General features: G+C 43.1%; 1 protein-coding gene across 1 annotated transcript in view; it reads left to right on the top strand.

The window, feature by feature from the left end:
- The window catches only part of ATRN (attractin), a 159,482-nt gene that overhangs the window by 63,334 nt on the left and 71,708 nt on the right, over positions 1-24,440 (top strand). Inside the window, exons 9-19 of the mRNA XM_069014859.1 lie at positions 827-1,010; positions 3,303-3,457; positions 7,743-7,827; positions 9,293-9,513; positions 10,697-10,818; positions 11,336-11,474; positions 13,447-13,628; positions 15,727-15,943; positions 17,077-17,262; positions 18,617-18,850; positions 19,495-19,632. Of these exons, the coding sequence (XP_068870960.1) occupies positions 827-1,010; positions 3,303-3,457; positions 7,743-7,827; positions 9,293-9,513; positions 10,697-10,818; positions 11,336-11,474; positions 13,447-13,628; positions 15,727-15,943; positions 17,077-17,262; positions 18,617-18,850; positions 19,495-19,632 (1,863 nt within the window). The remainder of the gene's footprint in view (positions 1-826; positions 1,011-3,302; positions 3,458-7,742; positions 7,828-9,292; positions 9,514-10,696; positions 10,819-11,335; positions 11,475-13,446; positions 13,629-15,726; positions 15,944-17,076; positions 17,263-18,616; positions 18,851-19,494; positions 19,633-24,440) is intronic.

Raw genomic sequence — 24,440 nt, 5'->3', positions numbered from 1 at the left:
GAATGTGCTGGTTATTCTCAGAAATAGTGGCCCTGTCTGCACTTTGGACCTGTTATCTTTGTCCTCCAGTCATGCTCATCCAGAGGACCTACTGGAGCCTGATTCTCTGGTGTCCATGTGAGCGAGATTTCTTCCTCTAGGAGAAATCCAGAGAGAACCAGGGCGGGTAGGGCAGTGATTTGTTTGTGCCATGTGTGATCTTGCAGACTGTTAAATTCCTTTGCCTATTGTGTGCCTGCTCTGGCCTGGAGTTGGGAACCTCGTTTAGGGTTTCATTCAGTACTTACTACAGAGATTTGGTGTATAATGTGGTATTTTTATTTCAGTTGCCATGATAATATGCCTAAAGTGCTTCAGACCAATGTTATTTTAGTGAGTGAGATATAGGATCATGAATCACATATTAGTTTTTAACGGCAGTGTTCTTCCCAGTCAGACTTGGCTTCAGTGCTGTCTGGCTTTATATTTATATATTTACATATATATAAGAAGTAAAAGTGCTCTTGAGCCCCATTCCAAATCAAGTCACAGTGCTGGCATTTTCATGTCATTGAAATGCAATCTATTATTTGTCTACTTTTTATTTCCCATTTACTTAGCTTGTCTGCAAAATGTAATAAATGACTGTGGAAGAGCTATTTCTTTATTAACAATAGCTGGCAACACTTCTTAACAACAAACTTCTTGAAGAAGAATATTTTTGGATATGAAGTGATGGAGACAGTGTCTAGATCTGAGTCAGGGGAATCCCAATTTATTTCACCATGTTGTTGATGAGTTATTAATGGATAGAAATTAACCATGTTTTGTCACTCATATTTTTTAGTGACAAATACCTGGAGTATCTTACAGACTAGTGGAGCTTTGGTGCAAGGAGGATATGGTCACAGCAGTGTTTATGATCCAAATACAAGATCGATCTATATCCATGGAGGTTACAAAGCATTCAGTGCCAACAAGTACAGGCTGGCAGATGATTTGTACAAATATGAAGTTGATTCCCGTATGTGGTAAGTGGTTCTTCTTCTGTCTTTTTCCTGTTTACTACCCTATCAGTTTTGTTTGTAGTGAACAAGAGGATGGGTATTTGATAAGGGTACAATGGTTTATGTCCACCTGAATTCAGGAGAGATGCTGTACTCCTGGATCTCTTGTTTTTATGTCCCTTTATGAATAGACAATCATATAATCAATATAATCAAGGCTGTGAACAAGCCAAGAAATCCATTTTAATATATTGTTTGATTCAAGCTGGAAAGAAAAATATTTGATGTTTTTTTCTTGCTAACTGTACAGCCTATGCATATTAGTACAGTTACTGCAGTCATGCAAGTGATAATCCATTCTGCAGTTAAGACTGTAAAAGAATTTCTATTATAACCCCATTTTCTTCTGGCTCTGTAACTGCTTGAAATGTTCATTTCTTAAGCTGAAATCTTCTGTGATTTGTTTCTGCCCAAAGGTGAGTTTTTTTAAAAAGCTATGTTCACATTTCAGAACTTGGAGCAACAGAGGTGAAATACATTTTCCTTAATTGTGTGTTTTTCTTAACGCTGTTTCTAAAGGCTCCTAACAAAAAGGAGACTGTCTTTTGGGTTAACGCATGTAAATTTGACTCGCTGTATCTCTTACTGAGTGTTAAAATAGTTTGTGTTTCTGCAACATCTGTTTGTGAGTCTGTACTGAATAGTAAGGTAATGAGTGACTAATGTCCAACCCCCCTCCTTCCTGCTCAGTTGTATGCACAGAAATAACCCCACTTCCTCTCTAGGTTAATTTGGTCTTCCACTTCAGCCATGGAGTGGACAAATCTGGCTGAGTAGGCAGAAACTTAACAAATGTGACAATGTACTTCCAAACTCCTGCAGCACCAATTTTCTTTTGTCACATTTATTTCATCAGTCTGGCAAGCCCTGTTGAGCAAGTAGAGAGTGTAGGACTGCCTATTCATCTCTATCTCTGCCTTTTTCTTGTGTCATTGACTCTTTGTTTTATTCTTCAGGGATTTAGGCCCTCTCTTCCTTGTTAAATCCCATGAGCTTCCCATGGGCCCACTTCTTGAGCTCCTCCAGGTCCCTCTGAATCGAATCCTGTCCCTCAGGCGTGTCAAGCACACTCTCAACTCGGTGTCCTTAGTGGAAGGGATGTTAAAGCTCAACCTGTTCCATCCCCTGCCATGGGCAGGGACCCTGTCCACTAGACCACGTACTTCAAGTCCCACCCAGCCTGGCCTTGGACTCTGCCAGGGATCCAGGGGCAGCCACAGCTGCTCTGGGTACCCTGTGCCAGGGCCTTACCACCCTCCCAGGGAACAATTCCTGCCCAATATCCCATCCAGCCCTGCCCTTTCCCAGTGGAAAGCCATTCCCTGCCTCCTGTCCCTCCATGCCTTGGCCCCAGTCCCTCTGCAGCTCTCCTGGAGCCCCTTTAGGCCCTGCAAGGGGCTCCCAGCTCTCCCTGGCTCCTTCCCTTCTCCAGGGGAACATTCCCAGCTCTCCCAGGCTGCCTCCAGAGCAGAGGGGCTCCAGCCCTGCAGCAGCTCCGGGGCCTCCTCTGGGTTCTCTCCAGCAGCTCCACGTCCTTCTGCTGTTGGCCCCAGGGCTGGCGCAGCTCTGCAGGTGGGGTCTCACCTGGGGGGGCTCAGGGGCAGAATCCCCTCCTTCAACACAAATCCTCTCAGGAAAGTAGGAAAATCCTCCAAAAGATGACCCTTTGTGTTCAGTGTCATCAACCCCACTGATTGAAGTTGAGATCAGTGCTGAGTTCGATTAGTGCTTCCCATGATGTAGTCACTGATGAGCCAGCGTGTTGTGCAGGGCTCACAAGCTGCAGGGCCCCATTTTCAGGAGCTGTATAGATTTCCTTAAAATAGAATTTTTAGTTTTAAGCAACAGATGCTGCCCAGTGTGAAAGAATTCTTTGGGTTCCTGTAAAAGCAGAGTTACTATAAAGTATTGGAGTCTTCCCAGGCTGACTTTGCTCAAAAGCCAAGTTAGTGTGAAAACTTGAGAATCCCTAGGGAAAGAATTGATGATTTGAAGATCCGTATCTTTGGAAAGAGGCTCTCATGGATATATTTCTCCTATAAATTGGCAAAGCAAATGGAAAGATGAGAATGAAATTACGGGAGGAATTGAATAGTGTGAAATGTAATTGTTAAGCACCTCATTAAGAAAAGTAGTTAGATACTATTACCCTCCTCCCTGCACCCTCAAAATGTTCTTCAGCTTGGATTTATGGAGTGTTTTGTCTTTGCCAGGTACTTACCAGTCTCATTAATACATTTATTTTTATTTCTGAAGGACTATTCTGAAAGACAGCCGATTTTTCCGGTACTTGCACACAGCTGTGATAGTGAGTGGGACCATGCTGGTGTTTGGAGGAAACACTCACAATGACACCTCCATGAGCCATGGAGCCAAGTGCTTTTCTTCAGATTTTATGGCATATGATATTGGTAAGTTCTAGCAGAAATAATAACAAACCCCCAAATACTTGGCTATTCCAACAGAGCTGTCTTCAGTTTGCCTTCAGAATGACTGGTTTACATGCTGGGTATGTTATCCCAAATGGTGCTGGGCACAGGGATGTGCAATCAGGAGAGGCTCATTAGCTTGCTGCAGAATTCCAAGCAAAAGAGGTGAGTGATTTCCAGTTACAGACAACAGCAGTTCCTTTGTCAACAGTTTATACACAACCTTGGGCATTAAAAATGAGGTTTTAAACTGTGTATTGTTACAGAATCATGAAATCATAGACTCATTAAGGTTGGAATAAACCTTTAAGATCACCAAGTCCAACTGGCAACCCAGCACTGCTATAATTTTCAACACTAAACCATGTCCTCAAGTGCCACATCCACACCTTTTTTTGAACACTTCCAGAGATGGTGACTGCCCTAGGCAGCTTGTTCCGGTGGTTTGCAACCCTTTGCATCAAAAAACATTTCCTAATATCTAATCTGCATCTTCCCTGGCACAACTTGAGGTTGTTTCCTGTCCTGCTGTCTCAGCCGTAAATCTCTCCTGATGTTTTGAGTGTGTTTTAATCTATGATGGATCAAAAATTCAGGTTCTTAGGACATTTACAAACACTAGACCCTGCTGAAACTCAGCTTGTACAGTGCACACTCTTGTTTAAACTGCTTTATTCAATAATAAAGCCAAATTTAGGTTGTATTTGCTGAGTTTCAATAGCCAGGAGAGGGCAGCATTTATTTGTGGGTTTGGATTCCAGAGACTGAGTTTAAGAAGAACAAGAAAAGAAGAGATGAAATTACCTGAAAGAAGTTACATACACACCCAGATAATTCACACTGGGGAAAAACGCCATCCTGTACTCTGACATTCGCCTTTCACTCTCAGAATGCCCTAAATGTGGGTTCTCTGAAATAATCATGTAAATCTGAAATGTCCAAGTGACTGTCCACTGAGATCCCACTCCTGGTTTGTGAGAGGAAAGTGCAAGTGAATACTTGGATCATCATGGTTTGGTATCCTTGTGCATTTTGCTCTCTGTTACAGCAGTCATTCCATTCTGCCTCCTGTGATTTCCAGTCACATCCCTTTGGAATTTTTGTGTGCTCATAACTGGCTTTATTTTGATTTATTTTTTAATTTAAGAATTAAAATGGGATATTCGACCAGGTGGGATGGGGCTTGGAGCAGCCTGGTCTAGTGGAAGGTGTTCCTGGCCATGGCACAGAGCTGAAATGAGACTGTCTTTAAGGTGCCATCCAGCCCAGAGTATTTTGTCATTCTGTGGCAGTCATGAACAGTTTGATTTTTTAAACTTTGGTGGCAATAGTGATAGATTTTTCTTTCTGCATTCTGCTATCTGCCCTGACTTATTGAACTCTCTGTTAGGTGTAAAACACAAATTGCATTAATTTGACAAAATATCCCAATAATGCTGTTCATTTTGATTCACTTTAGGTAACAGGCAGGTTCACATTACATGACATGAGTGGTGTAGTTAACATCCCCCGTTCTTACCAGAAGCTCACCGACATGGGGAGCTTACATTGATTTTACTTCACGTGATGGGTGAGAGGTGTTCTTGAGTCCCCTCATTCCTTAGAGAAGAGACTCTCAGCCTGAAAAGAGCAGCATTTTTTTCAGAAATAAGACCACTTCTGTTCTCTTCACTGTGGGAACAGAATCGTGCCCATTGTGCATGATTTTCCTTATCCCATGTGACTAGGAATAAATCAGGGTGGAGGCTCATCATTTGTGTCACAGCAGAAATACCTTTTCAGTGGTTCTTCATGCATGATCTCTGCAGTAATCAATTACGTGCTCATGTTGGTCTCCATGGGAATAAGCCCATATAGCCCCCCTGTTGTCTATCCCTTGATGTTCCCAAGGCACAAGTTACCCAGGAGAAAACCAAGCAAGGTCAGTTGATACTGGAGGCCTTCAGTGGGGAGGCTTAATAATTGTCTTTATTCCCTACTTTTATAGTATGCTGTCTGGCTGGTTTGCTCATTTTTTACATCTCGTTGATTAGTGATCATGACTGATTAATGATCATAGTGATGGTTGGAAGACTGGAGAGAAGTGGAATTAAACCCAGTCTGAAACAAATGCTTCAAACCCAGGTCTTCTCCTTAACCTTTGCCATTAAAACTTGTTTTGGTAGTAACTAATTTTATTTACATCATCAAATTTTTCTGTTTTTTCCTCCTCGAATTTCTAAGTAGTCAGAGCACATGCACTGAGTATTGTGAGGACATAAAATCTTTTTTCTGTGTGGGGCAATGCCAACAGCTTGCACTGAGATGGTGAGCAATAAAAGTTCTTGAATGCTTCTTATCCTTTATTCTCTGCTTGACCAGGTTGGGGCATATTCAGTCCAAATTGTCCAGGTACTGCCTAGTTTGGGAAGGTTTCAGGATAACAATCCAGCTGTGTGCATGTGCTATTCTTGTTGATTCTCAGGACAAGCCTTTGGATTGTTGACATTTGGGTTGGTGAGCACTTGGGCAGAGCTGTCTCACAGTATTTTACCTGTTTTCTGCACACTGAAATGGCCAATTAGCTCTTCCTATCCCCAAAATTGGTCTGTCTGGCCTTTGTCAAAAAGTTTCCTGCTCTGCAGCAGCTTTGGGTGGAAAAATGCCTGACGTAATCTTCTACCTCCTGCTTAATGTAAAGGTGCTACTTTTATGATGATCTTTTCTTCCCACAGAAGAGAAACTAAAACTCTTCTATTTACCCCATCAAAATTCTGATTTTATGACATAGGGAGAAGCTGGATGTTTTCATAGCTGATATGTTATGTTTGAACAGTACATTTAATAAATCCTGGCATTGTGAGCTTTAGGTTAAGTCAGGAAGGAGAAGATTCTTCATAGTCTCAGAATTACTCAGTTTTTCCAATACTTGATCTCTGGTTAAAGATGGGAAAGAAGCTTAAAAAGCAAAATATTCCAGGCCTTCTATTAATCTAGAAAAACATGTTTCTTGGCCTCACATAACACACAACTTGATGGCTGAAAAGTTACAAATTGCTGTCCAATTTTTCTGAAGTCTCCTATTAAAAACTGGAACTGTCATGCTTGGCTCAGGAGTGATGCTGGGCTAGGTTAAATTCTTTGAAAATGGAGCAAATGACATATAAAAATAAATTTCAAAAGAACAGTTTATCAAAGTACTAAATCTAACTGTGTGTTCTCTCTTTTCTTTATTGGCACTCTTGAACAAAATTGCTCCGCATCTGTTGTTTTATTCAACAATTTTCCAATTAAATTGAGTAAAAAATTAAAACTTTGTTTATCTTTGTCCTTTCAGTTTATCCATGGGCTGGTTTGGTTTGTGGGCTTTTTTTTTTCCAGAGGGTCAGTCCATGCAACAATGGTTTTATCTTGTATTAAAGAATCTTAGGAATATTTGAAGGCTCTGTAGATCTTTACAAAAGATTGACTTTTCTGTCTTAATTGCATAAATTGCATCCAAGTGCCTTTGGGATATTGGCCCCCAAGGTGATCCATTCCCTTTATGAAATTTAAGTGTTATGAATTGGACTGACTTTTCCTACTTTTGTTCCTTTGCTCATCAGGTTAGATGTTTCTTAGTTTGTTTTTTCTCCCATGCTGCCCAAAGGAAAAAATTACCTGAGAAGCCAAGTAAAAAATGAAGCAGAACTTATAAATGTTATGCTAATAGAAAAAGATGGAATAATCTATCATTGTGTTAAAAGAGAAAAACAGCCACAAATGCTTAAGCTGTGATGAGCGAAAAATATTTTTAAAAACATGGATATCTACCCTCTAGGAACATAATGGCAATGGAAAAAGTAAAAAAAAAAGATAAGCCTCTGTTCTCAGTGATAGTGGTTTGAGGCAAAACTGCAAATAATTCATGTATAAACAGATCAAACCAGAACTTGTTACATGGTGAAAATTCCACTAGTAAAGGAGGAAAAGCAACTACTTCTTGTCCTGTTCCCTGGGAGCAGAGCCTGACATCCCCCGGCTGCCCCCTCCTGTCAGGGACTTGTGCAGAGCCACAAGGTCCCCCCTGAGCCTCCTTTGCTCCAGCCTGAGCCCCTTTCCAGCTCCCTCAGGAATTCTCCAGCCCCTTCCCAGCTCTGTTCCCTTCCCTGGACACGCTCCAGCCCCTCAATCTCTTTACTGAAAGATCACAAGTACTTTGGGATCTTTCAGGAAGAAGCATGCTGTGGAAGTTGTCTCATTCGTTATCCAGAGAAACATTTCTGAAATGAGTTTTTTTCACTCGTAGCTTGTGATCGGTGGTCTGTCCTTCCTCGCCCGGGTCTCCACCATGATGTGAACAGGTTTGGGCACTCTGCTGTGCTGTACAACAGGTAAGGGCAGAGATGTTCCAGATCTCTGTACATGTGCACATGGAGATCAGGAACTCTGGACAAGGGGGCTCCTCCTTGTCCAGGGAGCTTTTGGCTGCCCCATCCCTGGAAGCGTCCAAAGCCAGGTTGGATGGGGTTTGGAGCAACCTGGTCTAGTGGAAGGTGTCCCTGCCAATGGCACGGGGTGGAATGAGATGGGATTTAAGGTTCCTTCCCACCCAAACCATTCTGTCATTCTGTGAATCTCGGAAAGTTTTCAGATCTTCACTCTTGAATGTCTTCAGCATTCACCTGTTCTCATCAGCCCTTCCTCACTGGGCTAAACTGTCTCAGCTCACTTAGTTTTTCCAATAGTTTGATTTTTTCTTTCATTATTTTTATATATATTTCTATTTTTTATTTATGTCACAATTGTGCATTTCAGTGTATTTCACATTAATTACTTAGCTGCACTGACATTTATTTTCAAATCTGAATTTCCCCCATGCTTTTTAAATTTGTCCATGTTTCACTTGACACACCTTATCCTATGGGGCTGCTCTTCCCTAGGCACGTGATGTCCAGTATTTAGGTGAAATCTTAGGTGAGATTTCGGCTTTTAAGCCTTACACACTGTATCCCTGCTTCCAGATGAACAGCTGTTACAGAATCAGCTGTTACTGAATCAGTGGAACCAAGTTTGAGAAATTCATTTCATAGGAATCCTAAAATAGAATGAAAATCATATTAAAAATACTTACTATTCACAAAAACTTCTCTTTTCAGTTGCCTTAACCCTTCTTCACGGTATTTTTAAGGGTGCATTAGCAAACACAGATGCACAGAGAATTTCTGGGTGACATTTTTGTGTAACTACTAAAATTTGATATTTTACCTGGTGCAATTGTGATACTGTGGTTTAAAATCCCACACCTCTCCCCCTACAAAATATTATTTGTTTTGGGGGTTGTTTGGGGTTTTTTAGTTGACACAATGACTCTGTGCAGTTGTTACCAGCCATGCAAAGTGTGGTTTTCTGACAGAAGAGTAGAGACAATGACAGCACCAAATTGTTTTTTCACAGTTTCTGAACTCTGGTTTAATGCTATGATACCATCTCCCCAAATTTTAGCCTTCCTCCATGTCTTGCCATGGCAGATTATAGGAGGATTCCACATTTTTGCAGCATTTTATGTATAATCATGCTGATCAGGTGCTCCCAAAGTTTTGGCGGAAGGGGAACATTGGTTGATGACCTTCAATAGCTTTGGCTCTGTGTTGAGTCTCTCTGGCTTCTCTGAAACAGTGAAATTTGACTGACCTTTTCTTTAGTGCTTCCCTTAACCAAGAGCTATTTATTTGGATTTATATATGCTGGCATGCAATAAAACACTTCCCTCAGGCCTTAAATCCCATTTACCTGGAGCAGTGCTCTGTCCATGAAAACAGCTGCGAGTTTTTCTCTCTTTACTTCCATGTTGTCCAGCACCATGTATGTATTTGGAGGCTTCAACAGCCTCCTCCTGAGTGACATCCTGAAGTTCACACCTGAGAGATGTGAGGCTTTTGACAACGCGACGTCCTGCCTGCGGGCAGGTCCTGGCGTCAGATGCGTGTGGGCTCCCAGCCCTCCTCGCTGCATCCCCTGGGAAAATGCAGCAGTGGAGCAGCAGCAAAAGGTCTTTGAAGACTGTCCTCCCAAGCCAGGTATGTGACATGTTCTTTCTATTGCCTTTTCTGAAGGGTGTGCAGGGTCTTTTTCTCTTTCCAAATTCTGTCACGTGTTAATTGTATGCCATTACAATGTCAGGTTTTAGATGGGGGGCTGTGGTTGTGCTTCCACGTGTCCTGGGAGCCCTTCCTCTGACCAAATGTCATGGAGATGTGGAGAAGTTTCTATCTCCTGCTCCTGAAGCTGCTTGTTCATGAGATCTTCTTCCTACCCTGCTTCTTGGACTTACTTTTCTATCCCTAACAAGCATCACCAGCCAGGAACCAGGTCTGGACCATCATTCTGTAAATGTTTGTTCCAAGAATTGACCTTGTGAGAGCCAAGAATTTGCTGGTGAACACCACGGGGTGAGGAAGAGCATCCGGATCTGGTGGAGTTTTCCTGTACTCTTCAAAAGAGACAGCAGGAATACTGCTTTAGGAAAAGTTACTGTAACTTTTTGGTAGGGGGTTGGAGCCGGATGATCTTTAAGGTCCCTTCCAACCCAAACCATTCTGGGATTCTATGATTCTATTTATAGAGGCAGACAAAATGAATGAATGTTTTAAGGTCTGATTCCTGTATTTCTCCATAGGATAATTTTAAACAGCTTTATCCTGATACATTCATTGCTCTGAATTGATTATACAACTCTTGATTCTGTAACAGATGTGCAGCCTTTAATTATTTAATAGAAACTGATGTAAGGGGACATTGCCTTGCTGGGCTCTCAATGCACCATAAATTTTCACAAAACACAGGCAATAAATAATTGGAAAGATGAAAGAAAAGTTCAGGCTTCACAGGGAAATGCTCCACTTGAAGGCCTGGTTTGCAGGAAGATGGGCCTGTGGTGGGAGATGGCCACTGTCCTGATGGAATATCTTCTGGCATCATTTTCCCGGGCATTAGCGTGTCTTAATTCATGTGCTTCCATGTCTTGGTGCATTATTTTCTGGTGGTGTGTTTTAGGGCTCCTTGGGCACTAAAAATGATTGCTGCTGTAAATAAAAGCAATTTTCTATCAGTTCAAACACATGAAAGTACCTGATTTTAGCTGCTAACAGAAAATCTACAGGCACTGCTATTTGGTTGTATCTTTTGCTGTAAATAATCAAGTTCTTAGAGCTCTGTCAGGAAATGCCTGTTTTTGGTCATGCAGGTTTTTTTCTTTAATAGTTGTAGACAATGAAAAATGTGATCAGATTACAGACTGCTACAGCTGCACAGCCAACACTAACAGCTGTCAGTGGTGTTCTGACCAGTGTATCCCAGTACACAACAACTGCACAGAGGAGCAGGTAATGGCTCTTAACACTTCCTTAGTTTAAATTTACCCCTTGGAATAGCAAATGTTCACATGTTTTCATCTGTCAGTGTTATGATCCCTGTTTTGTTATTCCCAGTGCATGTCTAGCTCAAAAGTGCTACATGCTTGCATTCTTTCAATTTGATCCAAGGGTTTTGCATGGTATTTTCCAATGAATTTAGGAGGATGGCTGTGGGCGGGAGAAGAGGTGGAGGTTTCACTATGGTATGATTATTCATTAATCACATTTTGGGTTTGATATCAATAGGGCTTTCCCTAGGAAAAACAAAATAACCCTCTTGTAAAAGCTTTAGTACAGAAAACATGTCAGGTGGTGTTTTGGGGGAATATCTTGGATAACCAGTCCAGGCTGTGCCAAGTTCCATGGCTTTTGGATATCTAAATTGCTCTGTTGAGCTGGACTGTGATATTTAGTGTTGTAATTATGGCTGTTATAAACCCACATGGGTTGGATATCGGAAAAAGCATCACCTGTGTATTTCTTTTAGGTTCCTGTTACTCTCTATGACAATTGTCCCAAGGATAATCCTGCCTATTACTGTAACAAAAAGACGAGTTGTAAAAGCTGTGCCATGGATCAAAACTGTCAGTGGGAACCTAGGAATCAGGAGTGCATCGCTTTGCCAGGTAGGTACTGGTGGCATAACCCAAATTCACCCAGTCCAAAAGTTGTTGCAGAGTGTTTTTTTAATTTTTGTTGGTTTTACCTCCAAATCTGTAATTTTTAGTGTTAAGGTGGAGCAAATAATGTTGTTTAATCATACCAGCTTTGGTATGAAACTTAATTTGTAGTAAATACAGCAAGTCTGCTGGAATATTTTTCAGTCCCAGTTGTCTGAAGAGGACTATGATCACTCATATAATTGTTAGGCTGTATTTCATCTCTCCCTTTTCATTTGATAAAAGCTGTTGATAATAGGCTTCTGCAAGATATTAGGTTTAATAATGCATGCTATTTAATTTAGGAACTAAAATTGTGCAAAAGCATAATGACACATAGTGGACAAATGAGGCAAGTAACACCTGAAGTGTTTAAGGAAAATTCTCCTATTAGAGTGTTTCCAGTGGAGCTCACAAGAGTTGGTTATTAGTTCCCTTGCAGTAATTATTTTTTTTTATCTCAATGACTGGGAGAGAAATACATGATCTCCAGTGATTAACATTTGTAGGTAATAAAGTGTAGAGAAAGAGGAGAAAAGAAAGCCCAGGATATTTTAATGGACATGGAAAGCCTTCCCCAAGAAACCGGTAGGTCTGGACATGTCCAGGTCTGGTGTTTGCTAGTTTGCAACAGCTAAAAATTGAGGAGACTTTGAAGAAGAGCAATGAGAGTGAGAAAAACATATTTTAGTGAGATAGACAAAGAGCTTGGTCTGTTTTATTTGATGTAGAAACGGTGATGACTTGATCATGTGTGTAAAAAGCTCGTATGAAAAATTGACACTTGAGAGCTTTTCCATCTGCCAAATCTGAATTCACACTGGAAATGCCCATCACGGTTTTTTCTGTAAGGGAAATAATTCATCCAAAGTGTAAGGAGTTCTCCAGTAGTGGGGTTGTGCTCAAGATGAAGCAGGGAATGAAGCAGGGATTAATCCTGGAAGTTTGTGCTGTGGAGAGGATTAGCCCAACAACCCTCTCCTGCCAAAAGGTCCCCTGACAACTGTGGGTGAATAAGTGGCTTTAAGACATCAACAAAATACAAGTTTGGTTTCTTTTCCTCTTTCTCCTTCAACAGTTTTACTATTCAGTGTTGTAATAAGTGCTTTGATTACATACTGCAGGTAACTAAATGTTGATGTCGGACTTCAGCTCCCTTAAATGGATTTTCTTCTCCTCCAGTATTATTATGCATCAACATTTCTGAGCACACCTCTATGTCATACTGGTTTGGGATGGGGCTGTAGGTGTTTTTTAGTGGAAGAGAATAGAATCATTAAGGCTGGAAAATACCTCCGAGATCATCATCATCATCATCAAGTTCAACCTTTGTCCCAACCTCACCATGCCCACTAAGCCACAGCACTAAGGGCCATGTCTGCTCATTTTCTGAACACTTCCAGGGGTGGGGACTCCACCACTCACCTGGGTAGCCCCTTCCAATGCCTGACAATCCTCTCCATGAAGAAATTTTCCTTATTACGCAACCTAAACCTTCCCTGGCCCAACCTGAGGACATTTCCCCCTCTTCCCTGGGAGAGGAGCCCGACTCCCCCCGGCTGCCCCTTCCTGTCAGGGACTTGTGCAGAGCCACAAGGTCCCCCCTGAGCCTCCTTTGCTCCAGGCTCAGCCCCTTTCCCGGCCCCCTGAGCTGCTCCAGCCCCTTCCCAGCTCTGTTCCCCTCCCTGGACAGCTCCAGCTCCTCCAGGGCTCTCTTGGCCCAGAGCTGCCCCCAGCACTGGAGGTGCCCCAGCAGTGCCAGCACAGGGGACAGGCACTGCCCTGGGTCTGCTGCCACTCCAGTGCTGGGACAGCCCAGGGGCCACTGGCCTCTTGCCCACCTGGGCTCATGTTTTTTCATGGTTCTTTCACTGCCTTGATTGTTGGGAAGGTCACCTGCATCTCTGGGTTTACTTTCTTTTCCCCCCTTGTCCCCCAGAAAATATCTGTGGAACAAACTGGCATTTGGTTGGCAACTCCTGCCTGAAGATCACCAATGCTAAGGAGAACTACGATCATGCCAAACTGTCCTGCAGGTCCAATGGTGCTTTATTGGCTTCTCTCACCACCCAGAAGAAGGTGGAATTTGTTCTGAAGGAGCTGCAGAAGATGCAGTCTTTGGTGAGTGCTTCTCTTGTATGTCCCTTGCATAATAAAGCTGTGGCTGTGGAGGAATCCTTGCCGGGGTATTGTGTGCTTTGTACACAACAGAAATGCCTCTTAACCAAAACCAACTGATTTTCTTTTGAAATTCAGTGTACTCTCTAGGTGCTTCTGAGCTAAAATTGTAGAGAATGTAAATGGGAAAGATAAATATAAACATACACAGTGCCTTGGAGATATCACTTTCTGTTCTGGAATCACACCTGCATTTCCTCAGTGGAATACAGGACTGCAGCAGGAACCCTCTGGTGACTTGTTCACAGTATTTTATAAATAAAGGTCCCTTTGGGGCACTGGAGGTGCTTAACGTAAAGTATTGAGTTATTTACTACACTTAGAAAAGCAACTGTTTAAAATGTCACCTTCTCATTCCACAGAGCTGCTTGGCTTATTTGGCATTATTTGTGTGTGATTTAGTGGCAGGTGCTTTTCTGTCAGGCCCAGGGAGAAGTGAATTGGAATTTTTCCCTCTTCATGCATCAATGAAATAAATACATCTTTTTTCCAGTCCCTGGGAGAAGCAGGGAGATGTTCAGGGCAGGTTGTGTAGGTGGTGCTACAGCCCTGACAAAGAATGATGCTGTGCATCTTTTCTAAAATCCTGGATTAGGCTGGACAGCTGCTGTGGCCTGATGGCACATCAGAATAACAACTCCTGGGTCCCAGAGGCCACTTTGGGAAGCATTTTCTCTAGAAAAAATGAGGCTAGAGGGAATAGGATTGCTTTTTTTCAGGGGAGAACATGCTTCAGTATTTAAGAGAAATATTCCCCTATTAAAGCAAGAACATTCCTTGCCTTGATTCCCTTTGTAATTTTAAAGTGGAATTTCAACAATTACAGTGTTTTAGAGGGGAGTCGATTCAGCCAAGGAAAGGTTAGGTGCAATTTAAGCAAGATTGTTCATTAAATCTTTTGTAAAATGAGGAAGCCAAGCCTGGGATAATGTAAAGATATGTGATTCTGACAGCTCCAGGTGATTCTGGATATTCCAGTAGTTGAGTGTAGAGTAACTTAAAATTCGTAAAGGCACATGGTAACCCTTCCCTCATAGTGTTTAAATCTTTACACTGTGTAAAAAAGAATTGTTAATTTACCGGGCTTTTTTCCACCTACAGAGTACTTTGAAAATTGAGCTGAAAGAGACTATGAGCCTGTTTTAATGGATATTAGTATAGAATGCTTGTAAGGTGGGAAACTGCATCCTGAGCTGATCCCAGAGTGTGGGCAGCAGGGGAGGGGGGAAATCTGCCCCTCTGCCCTGCTCAAGTGAGAGCCCACCTGCAGAGCTGCCCCAGCCCTGGGGCCAACAACAGAAGGATGTGGAGCTGCTGGAGAGAGCCCAGAGGAGGCCCCGGAGCTGCTGCAGGGCTGGAGCCCCTCTGCTCTGGAGGCAGCCTGGGAGAGCTGGGAATGTTCCCCTGGAGAAGGGAAGGAGCCAGGGAGAGCTCTGAGCCCCTTGCAGGGCCTGAAGAGGCTCCAGGAGAGCTGCAGAGGGACTGGGGCCAAGGCATGGAGGGCCAGGAGGCAGGGAATGGCTTTCCACTGGGAAAGGGCAGGGCTGGATGGGATGTTGGGAAGGAATTGTTCCATGGGAGGGTGGGGAGGCCCTGGCACAGGGTGCCCAGAGAAGCTGCATCTACCCCATCCCTGAAAGTGTCCAAGGCCAGGCTGGGTGGGGCTTGGAGCCCTGGTGGATGTGCTGGGGGAGGCTCTGCTTTGCAGTTACTCCTTGTTCAAGTAAACTGTATGTAGATGTTTAGTAATAACAAGAAAATATGTTGGTGTTAGCACAATATGCTTTGTAACCCTGTTGTTGTTGGAAGCTGCAGCTCTAGGGTATAAAAGCGCATAAAATCATTTTGAAGTAGGTGATGTTTACATATTTTAACAGTAAAACAAGATGCTATTGCAGTAGAGCTCAAATGCTCCTCCCCAAAATGAAAGTGTGCCAAAAAATAAATTGCCAGTAGAAATAGTTGTCTCATGGGATCTTTATATTAAGAAGTTTGTGGACAGCAACCCTAACTTAGATTTGACCTGCTCCTTTATTTCTAGCCCAAAACTTTGACTCCGTGGGTTGGATTGAGGAAAATCAATGTGTCGTATTGGTGCTGGGAAGACATGTCTCCCTTCACCAACACCCTCGTCCAGTGGCTTCCCAATGAACCAAGTGATGCTGGATTTTGTGGATATTTAGCTGAGCCTTCCCAACAGGGACTGAAGGCAGCAACGTGTATCAACGAGGTCAACGGCACTGTGTGTGAGAGGCCAGGTAACAACAGCTGTCTGGTTGATGTATATTTCTTAGAGAGTAAAGAGAATGCAATTTTTTGCATTTCAACCCAGCTGCATCATGACTTTGCCGAAGAAAAGTAGTTCTGAACTCGTGTCTTGTGGACATATTTCATGCAGGAACTAGAAATTTTAAAATTAGCTCAACATTTATGCTGTTAACTGTAAAATATTTGAGGTACATTATTTTAATTATTTTCTTAATTGCATACCTACATGTGACATTTAGGTTAATTATGGTATGGAACAATCTCCTGTTTAAAAAAACCCAAACAAAGTAACTTTCCAATTGAATTCCTCATTTTCCCTGCTCCTGCTATGTAGCAGAGGAGGATTTTGTCAAAGTTTGAAATTAATTGGCCAAGACACTTTGGAGATATGAGAACTTTGAAAAAAGGAAGCTATTTGCTTTTGGGAAAAGTCTTCCAGCTTTCTTGAAACTGCATATCTTTTCAGATGGCTTGGTCTGTTAACTCTCCACTGTAGCTGATTATTTCTGAATACTAAGTAGTGCCTCTTTAAGTGTTAGGGAAGTTGGTTGATCAAATAAAAATTTTAAGTACATTACACCAGTTGAAATCATTCTTTGTGGAAGTGCAGGATGTGAATCCTGAATGTGGAACGTGAACTCAAAATTCTGTATGTTTTCACTTGTAGCACTTGGGTTTAAGCTTTACCTTGTTTTTTATGGTGTGAGAACAATCACTTGAAGCAAAGTTTAAAGCATTGGCTCACACTACAAACTGCTGAGTTAGTTCTGCTTTGAGTGCTCATTTATGTCTGGAACTGATCAAGTCACTTAAAACATGTCCCTGTGTGCTCATGTAAAACATGGGGATTCTTCCCTGTGCTTTGCTGGGGAGGGTAACTGAGGAATACATCAACAGAGCTGGAGAGAAAAAGAGACCACTCTCATAACACCGTTCCCCGGAGAAGCTGTGGCTGCCCCATCCCTGGAAGTGATCAAGGCCAGGTTGGATGGGGCTTGGAGCAGCCTGGGATAGTGGAAGTTGGCCCTGCCCATGGCGGGGGGTGGGATGAGATGTTTTTTATGGTCTCTTCCAAGCCATGATTACTTCTGGAAGAGAACTGATTATTGTCCTCCCCCCACAGCCAACCACAGCGCCAAGCAGTGCCGCACGCCCTGCGCGCTGCGCTCCGCGTGCGGGGAGTGCACGAGTGGCAGCTCCGAGTGCATGTGGTGCAGCAACATGAAGCAGTGCGTGGACTCCAACGCTTATGTGGCCTCCTTCCCCTATGGGCAGTGCATGGAGTGGTACACCATGAGCAGCTGTCCACGTAAGTGACCGCTCCTGGCTCCTGGGGGCGGCTGGGCGCTTGTGTTTTGTTGGTAAAAGTCATTGAGACCCACATGGGTTGTGCTGAAAATCCCCTGGATGAGAGGAACAAGACCAGGCTGGATGGGGTTTGGAGCAACCTGGTCTAGTGGAAGGTTTCCTGCCTGTGGCAGGAGGTGGAATGACACTGTCTGTAAGGTCCTTTCCAACCCAAACCACTTTGTGATTGCCTGATTATCAAATCCAAATTAGGGTTTACACAAGTGTTTTACTCAGAAGTATTGTCTACTTACAGACTGTAGTAGGAATTTCTGCCTCATTATAAATAAATGATTTACTTTTTTGCCGCTTTTAGGTAGATGTAAGTAAACTGCAAAAGCTTCATGGCACTTTGGAATGCTGTGTTTTCTTTTCAAACTTGGGTAAAAGAGGCAAAAAACTTAAAACAAGTGAAGATGTAGAAATTATTTGATTTATGTTGAGTTCTTTAGAAGTTGGGTGTGAGTAGGGCCATCACCAGTAGCTCAAAGTGTTACAAAATAAGAGATGAAGAAAATAAATTTAAGGAACATGGGAGTGTGAACTTCCCATATTGCCAGAGGTCAAAAGTTGGAGGAAGAATCAGGCAGGACATGAGTAAGCTAAAATAATGGACAACAATGTTTTTCTACTACTCTTTTTTACTTTTTAAAGGCAAATATTGTCAATTTAAACATCAAAATAGAAAGTCTGCTCATTTTGCATCACAAAGAATCCAGAAAATATTTTTCAAGATGGTCTGGGGAAAGGAATAGAAAAAGTTTTCTGTATGTAAAGAGTTTGTCACCCCTAAAATCCAATCCCATTAGAGAAAGGAGGGGCTAAAGGGTGGAATTTTATTCTTCTACTTGTATTCTATGCTTTTTGACTTAGATAAATACTTGAAATAATAGCATGTGATACTGAAATGTGGCAGGAAGAGGCTCAAAGTGACTAAACCCGCCAGTTTTTAGCCTTTGCTTCCAGATGGCTCATTTGATCATCTGATCTATTAAAAATCAATCGGAGATGTTTTCTAGAGGGAACATTAACCTCTGGTGTTAGAGGGTGCTGTGTAGTGGTTTGAAAAACCTCTGTGTGTGTTGTGCTGCTTCGTAACTCACTGATTAATGAAAACTTTTTTAATAGTTATTTTAGATTCTGGAATAAATATGCTGATAGGAACAAACATGTTACTGTGAATATCAGAATAAATATTTCTAGATTTGATGAGATAAATATTTTGTTGAGGTAAAAATACAAGGTTTTTTGTGTTTTTTCTTGCTTGTGTTTGACACATTGATTTATTCCACAATTCCATGTTTGTTTTTTTATAGCTGAGAACTGCTCAGGCTACTGCACATGTGCTCAGTGCTTGGAGCAACCTGGCTGTGGGTGGTGCACAGATCCGAGCAACACTGGGAAGGGGAAGTGCATCGAAGGCTCTTACCGGGGTCCTGTCAAGATGCCGACCCCATCCACTCCAGGGAAACACAGCTTGGAGCCTGTCCTTAATGTCACTATGTGTCCTGTGGAGAACAGCTATAACTGGTCCTTTATTCAGTGTCCAGGTAAATGAGCGGTGCTTAATTGTCCAAAATTTTGATTAAATGCAAGGGGAGAGAGTTTTTAAGGCTATGGGGATGTCTGTGTTCCCTCCTGCTAATAGAGGGAGGAGAGGAGTGTAGAATATAAGTAGGAACTACACAGTTGGAGATGGAAGGAGCTGTGCAGCTAAGCTGCACAGGTTTGCTGCATGAAGACATTATTATTTCTTACTTGAGAGAAATAATTATTTTCCCTACAAACCTTTAATGAGATTTTAACTTTATTTATTTTAAGGCTGTTTGAAAGAAAGGCGGATCTTCCTTTGAAGGTTGTCTTAAGTTTTAATAATACTTAGGTTGGTTTTTAACTAATGTTTTTGACACAAAACCAGCACTTCCCTCCCCGTTCCTTGTAAATCCACCCCACCAGCAGCTTCCAGTCCAACGTGTGCGTAATGTTTTGCAGTTCAGTTTTCTGTGTATTGCATTCAATTTCAGTTTTTTGATATACACCTGTCTTTGGCTCCACGTATCGCTAGCAAGAGACAAGAACCTCTTGGGACGGTGAATGCAACGGTTTCATTTATCTTCTGCACAGTGCAGACTCCTGAGCATCTCTGTGAACTATATTTGAGCACCAATACTCACCATTTTCCTGTTCTCTTCAGCCTGTCAGTGTAATGGGCACAGCAAGTGTGTAAATGAGAGCATTTGTGAGAAGTGTGAAAACCTGACCACGGGCAAACACTGTGAAACGTGTATCTCGGGCTACTACGGGGATCCCACCAACGGCGGCACGTGTCAGCGTAAGTGCTGCCTTAGAGCTTCCTGCACTGAGCTTTTCCATGTTTTTCACTCTTTGCTCATTCCTTCACTATCTTAACACAAATTATATCCTGATAATTCATGTTTTCTTTCCTGCAGGCAAGGCTCAATTCTTGTTTCTTCAAATCGAAGACACTCAAACTGCCGAGTGAAATTACTTTCATTGCCCATAAAGATGATTTTATACCCTCCTTTCTAAACTTGGAATGACCACAGTGAAAAATGTTTGTATTTTAGTGTTTGATGATCCTGTTTTTAAAAGAAACAGTGTTGATCCGAATGTCTTGAACAAATGTCTGCTTATCTAAGTTTCACCTTCTATTCCATTTGGTTAATGTGTTGTGTGTTTATAGTTAAAATTGTCTGCTTCATAAAGGCTTGCCATGTTTCACTGAGGACTTGGCTGGATTTCAGTTGAGGATTAGGAGAACCCTGTTAAAACTGCATTTCAGTTTGTAAAGTCATTTGAGACTCTCTGGCACAAAGAACTGTTTTCAGTTGTGCAAGATCCAGGTAGCAAACTGGGAAAGACCAATGCATTTAGTATTGAGAAATATACATGGAAGTCTTGGAGTTTTGACCTGCAACCTTGTGACATGGTTTTGAACTGCTGTGAATTTTTCAGTGTTGTGGCACTGGAGAGACCAATTGTAAACCAGAATCCAGCTGTGAGAGGGTGCAGATGTGCAGATGTGAGGAAAGGTGCTTCTTTCTCCTAAGAGATTTAATCACAGCATCGTGGAATTGTTTGGGTTGGAAGGGACCTTAGAACTCATCCTGCTCCAAACCTGCTGCCATGGGCAGCGACACCTTCCACTATCCCAGCTGCTCCAAGCCCCATCCAGTCTGGCCTGGAACATCTCCAGGGATGGGGTAGATGCAGCTTCTCTGGGCACCCTGTGCCAGGGCCTCACCAGCCTCCCAGGGAACAATTCCTTCCCAAGATCCCATCCATCCCTGCCCTTTCCCAGTGGAAAGCCATTCCCTGCCTCCTGTCCCTCCAGGCCTTGTCCCCAGTCCCTCTGCAGCTCTCCTGGAGCCCCTTTAGGCCCTGCAAGGGGCTCCCAGCTCTCCCTGGCTCCTTCCCTTCTCCAGGGGAACATTCCCAGCTCTCCCAGGCTGCCTCCAGAGCAGAGGGGCTCCAGCCCTGCAGCAGCTCCGGGGCCTCCTCTGGGCTCTCTCCAGCAGCTCCACGTCCTTCTGCTGTTGGCCCCAGGGCTGGGGCAGCTCTGCAGGTGGGCTCTCACTTGAGCAGGGCAGAGGGGCAGATTTCCCCCTTCCCCTGCTGCCCACGCTGGGGGATCTGCCCAAGGCATTGGGGGTTTCTGGGCTGGGGCACGTCCAGCTCTCATCCACCAGCACCCCTAAGTCCTACTCCACAGGGGTGCTCTCCAGCCATTCCCCACCCATCCTGTGTTTGTGCTCTGGCTTGCATCAACCCAGGTGCAGGATCTTGCACTTTGCCTTGTTGAAATTCATGAGGTTCACACAGTCCCATGTCTCCAGTCTGTCCAGGTCCCTCTTGATGCCATCCAGGTACCGTTGGATGCTGTGTAGGTCCCTCTGGATGTCCCCCCTTCCCTCTAGCATGCTGACCATACCAGTTTGTTGTCACCAGCAAACTTGCTGTGGATTCCTCAATCCCACTGCCCCTGTCCCCAACAGAGATGTTTAAACAGCCCTGGTCCCAGTGGATTATGTTAATGGAGTATAGTGAGGTGGAATGAGACAATTAGATACAGTGGTGGGAGAGGTAGAATAAAAATAACATTGCTCAGAGTAGCGTCAGTACTTCTGTGAAATGAGTGTGGGTGGTTTGTGGCCATCCTGGAAGATCAAAGCAGAGGTGATTAGTGAGCGGACATTGAAGACTTTTTGTTGCTTCTTTCAAGTGTGGAGACAATCCAGTAGAAAATAATTGAATATTCATTTAGTGTGTTTACTGGAAGTAGTGATGACCTTTTGGATGAAGATGAGAGTCAGTAGCTGGAGCATGGAGTCCTGTTTCCTCAGGCAGGAGGAAGGTGGTGATGGTTGAGGCTAAGAAGAACTTCCCAATGGACAGATTCGAGGAAGGGGGTGAAAAACTCACAGGGATACAGCTGCCTCCCTTAGAGAAAAGGGATATGGAATTCCAACAGACAGCATGGGTACAAAGGAGAAGGTGCATCCCTGACACTTGATTTCACAACATTATCTGCCAGATTAAATACTGCTGATACTCATAAACTCATTTTGGGTGAAGATACTCTGAAATGCAGTAATGAATAAATTGAGGCTGAGTTGCCTGAGAAAATACAGAATTCTACCCTGAGCTTTCAGGTTTAATCATTGGATCACAACGTGCCTGTTGTTAGGTGTTGCTTTTCTATGTGTCTGCAAACGGAGAGTTAAGTTCCTTTGGACTCTTGTGCATAAGGATTGTCCCAAAATAGTTTGTTGTTAGATAATGAATGACAGACTGAAATCATCCAGATGCCTGAAAAAGAAATTAGAAAATGTGTTGAGAGGTTGTGGAACAGCATTCATTCCTTATCTGATGGAACCAGAAGCTCATGTCAGAAGTGCTTTGCTCTCAAGTGCTTTGGGCCCAGGTTTTTAATTTGCTGTGATTTAACACTATTTACTGGGAAGGGGAAAGAATGAGGGAAGCAGGAACCTGGGCAGAAAGACTGAGATGGATTGGGAAAGGGAAAGCAAGAGCAAATCACCCTATCTGATGCAGCCAGGCTGACTGCTGCCCATTAGTTATTTTTGCTTGGTGAAAACCTTTCCAGAGGGGAATTCTTCAGATAAGGATTGGCTGACAGGCAGCAGAGCCAGCTCCTGTTTTCTCCCTTCTCTGAGCCATGGTCCCTCCATCCTTTCCCGTTAATAATGTGCTGATTTCACTCTTTTTGTGCATTTGTGAGCAATACTTTGTGCTGCTCTGTTTTTAGAGCCCACAGTCACAGGCATGCTGGAGGCGGTTGTTGTACACTCCAGCCTGACACACAAACATCTGTGTGTTTGCACACTCATTGCCTAGTGTGAGTCATGGGATCATGGAATGGTTGGGTTGGAAGGGTTCTAATAGGCCATCCTGTTCCACCCTTGCCATGGGCAGGGAAACCTTCTACTATCCCAGGCTGCTCTAAGCCCTGTCCAGCCTGGCCTTGGACACTGCCAGGGATCCAGGGGCAGCCACAGCTGCTCTGGGCAACCCTGTGACAGGGCCTCCCCACCCTTGCAGGGAGGAATTTCTTCCCCATATCCCATCTAACCCTGCCCTCTTTTATTTCAATGCCTTCACTCCTACATAGCCCTGTAAAAAGTCCCAACACAAGGTTATATTACTTGTGTTGAAAATATTTTGTCAAACTGCAGTTTTTTCTCTGAAAAAATTGTTTGCATCACATCATACACCCTGGTGTTGGCAGAGCTAGGCAGATAATAACTAAATGGCAGGTAAATCACTCCTCAGAGGTTGCTTTTAGGAAGTGTCTAAGTAGAAGAGTATTAATCAGGAAGGGCAGGAAATACAGCACATCAAATGTAAAAATAGCTGCAAGGTGCTTTCTCTGCCTTCAGGATTTTTCTGAATTTTCTGATTAAAGTTTCCCATGAAAATATGCTGGTGGGAGATAAGGAAGTTATTTGCAAGCGAAGGAAAGGCACTATTATGCCTGAAATCAGATTGCAGCTGTGGCAGTGCTTCCGAACACATCCATGCAGCCTTTGCTGGTGGCCCATGAGTTGCTGGTGCCACAGGCCTGCCTGTTTCCCTCTTCCAGGGCTCAGAGGGCCCTGCAGGGCAGCTAAAGCACGTGGCATGTAAGAATAGTGTTGGGCAGGTGGGTGACGGTGTTGCCATTGGGAAGCTGGACCCTCACAAATGTGGAAAGAGGAGTAACGATCCCCATGACCATCTCTGAATGAGTCCATGACCCATGGTTTGTGAAGAAGATGGAAGAAGGCTCACTGGAAGGTGGTTCATCATCAGGCTGTTACCATGATTCACAGTCAAAAAGCCATTTCCAGTGGTTTTGGGTTTCTGCTCCATCATCCGATTCTGGCGAGAAATTGTCATTTGTTGACTCCAGCAAGGTTGTCTAGTACATTCTATCAATAGTTTGTTTCCAAAGTTTAAAGTTCTCTGAAAAGCTATGAGAAAATGTCTCTTTGTGCATATTCCAGTTCTTTAGTAAATGATCTCCAGTTACAGGCTTGTAGGCAAGTGGATAAATGAATAAATTCTGTTGTTTTAAATGGGAATATTTGAGTGTTCAGTCTTCGTGATATGCATGTGTCTGAAGAGCAGAGAGGAAAGAAAAATTAATGTTATTGCTCAAGGTGTAGCAATCTGCCTCTAAACAACCTGAGGTTTAAAAATCAGGAGAAATTTCATGTGTATTCATCTTGAATACTGATCCAGCTTCACTTTGCTTCCCTTGTGCAAAGTGTAAGAAAAGAAGACATTCTCAATAGTACTAAGACTTATTTTTCTTTAAGTGGCTCTAATGAAAAGTGTGTTTCCTTCACAGAATACAATTATTTTGTTGAATTTTCATTCTGTCTCCTTGTTCCCACAATAGGCCTTTTAGCTTCTTCCTCTTATGTCTGTGTTGCTGCTTTGAAATCTCTCCCTTGCATCTAAGAAGCACAATTAAGTGTTGCTGATACAGTATAGCTTCCATTATGTGCCAACAGAAAGAAGATTTCAAAAGGATTCCTATAATAAGGTCCAAGGCTGGCAGAGATATTCAGGATTGGGGACTTCATGTCTAAGAATCTGCTGGTACATTGATTG

Source organism: Aphelocoma coerulescens, chromosome 4 (assembly GCF_041296385.1).
Source record: "Aphelocoma coerulescens isolate FSJ_1873_10779 chromosome 4, UR_Acoe_1.0, whole genome shotgun sequence".
Taxonomy (NCBI): Eukaryota; Metazoa; Chordata; class Aves; order Passeriformes; family Corvidae; genus Aphelocoma; species Aphelocoma coerulescens.
This window is presented reverse-complemented; position numbering and strand designations above follow the sequence as displayed.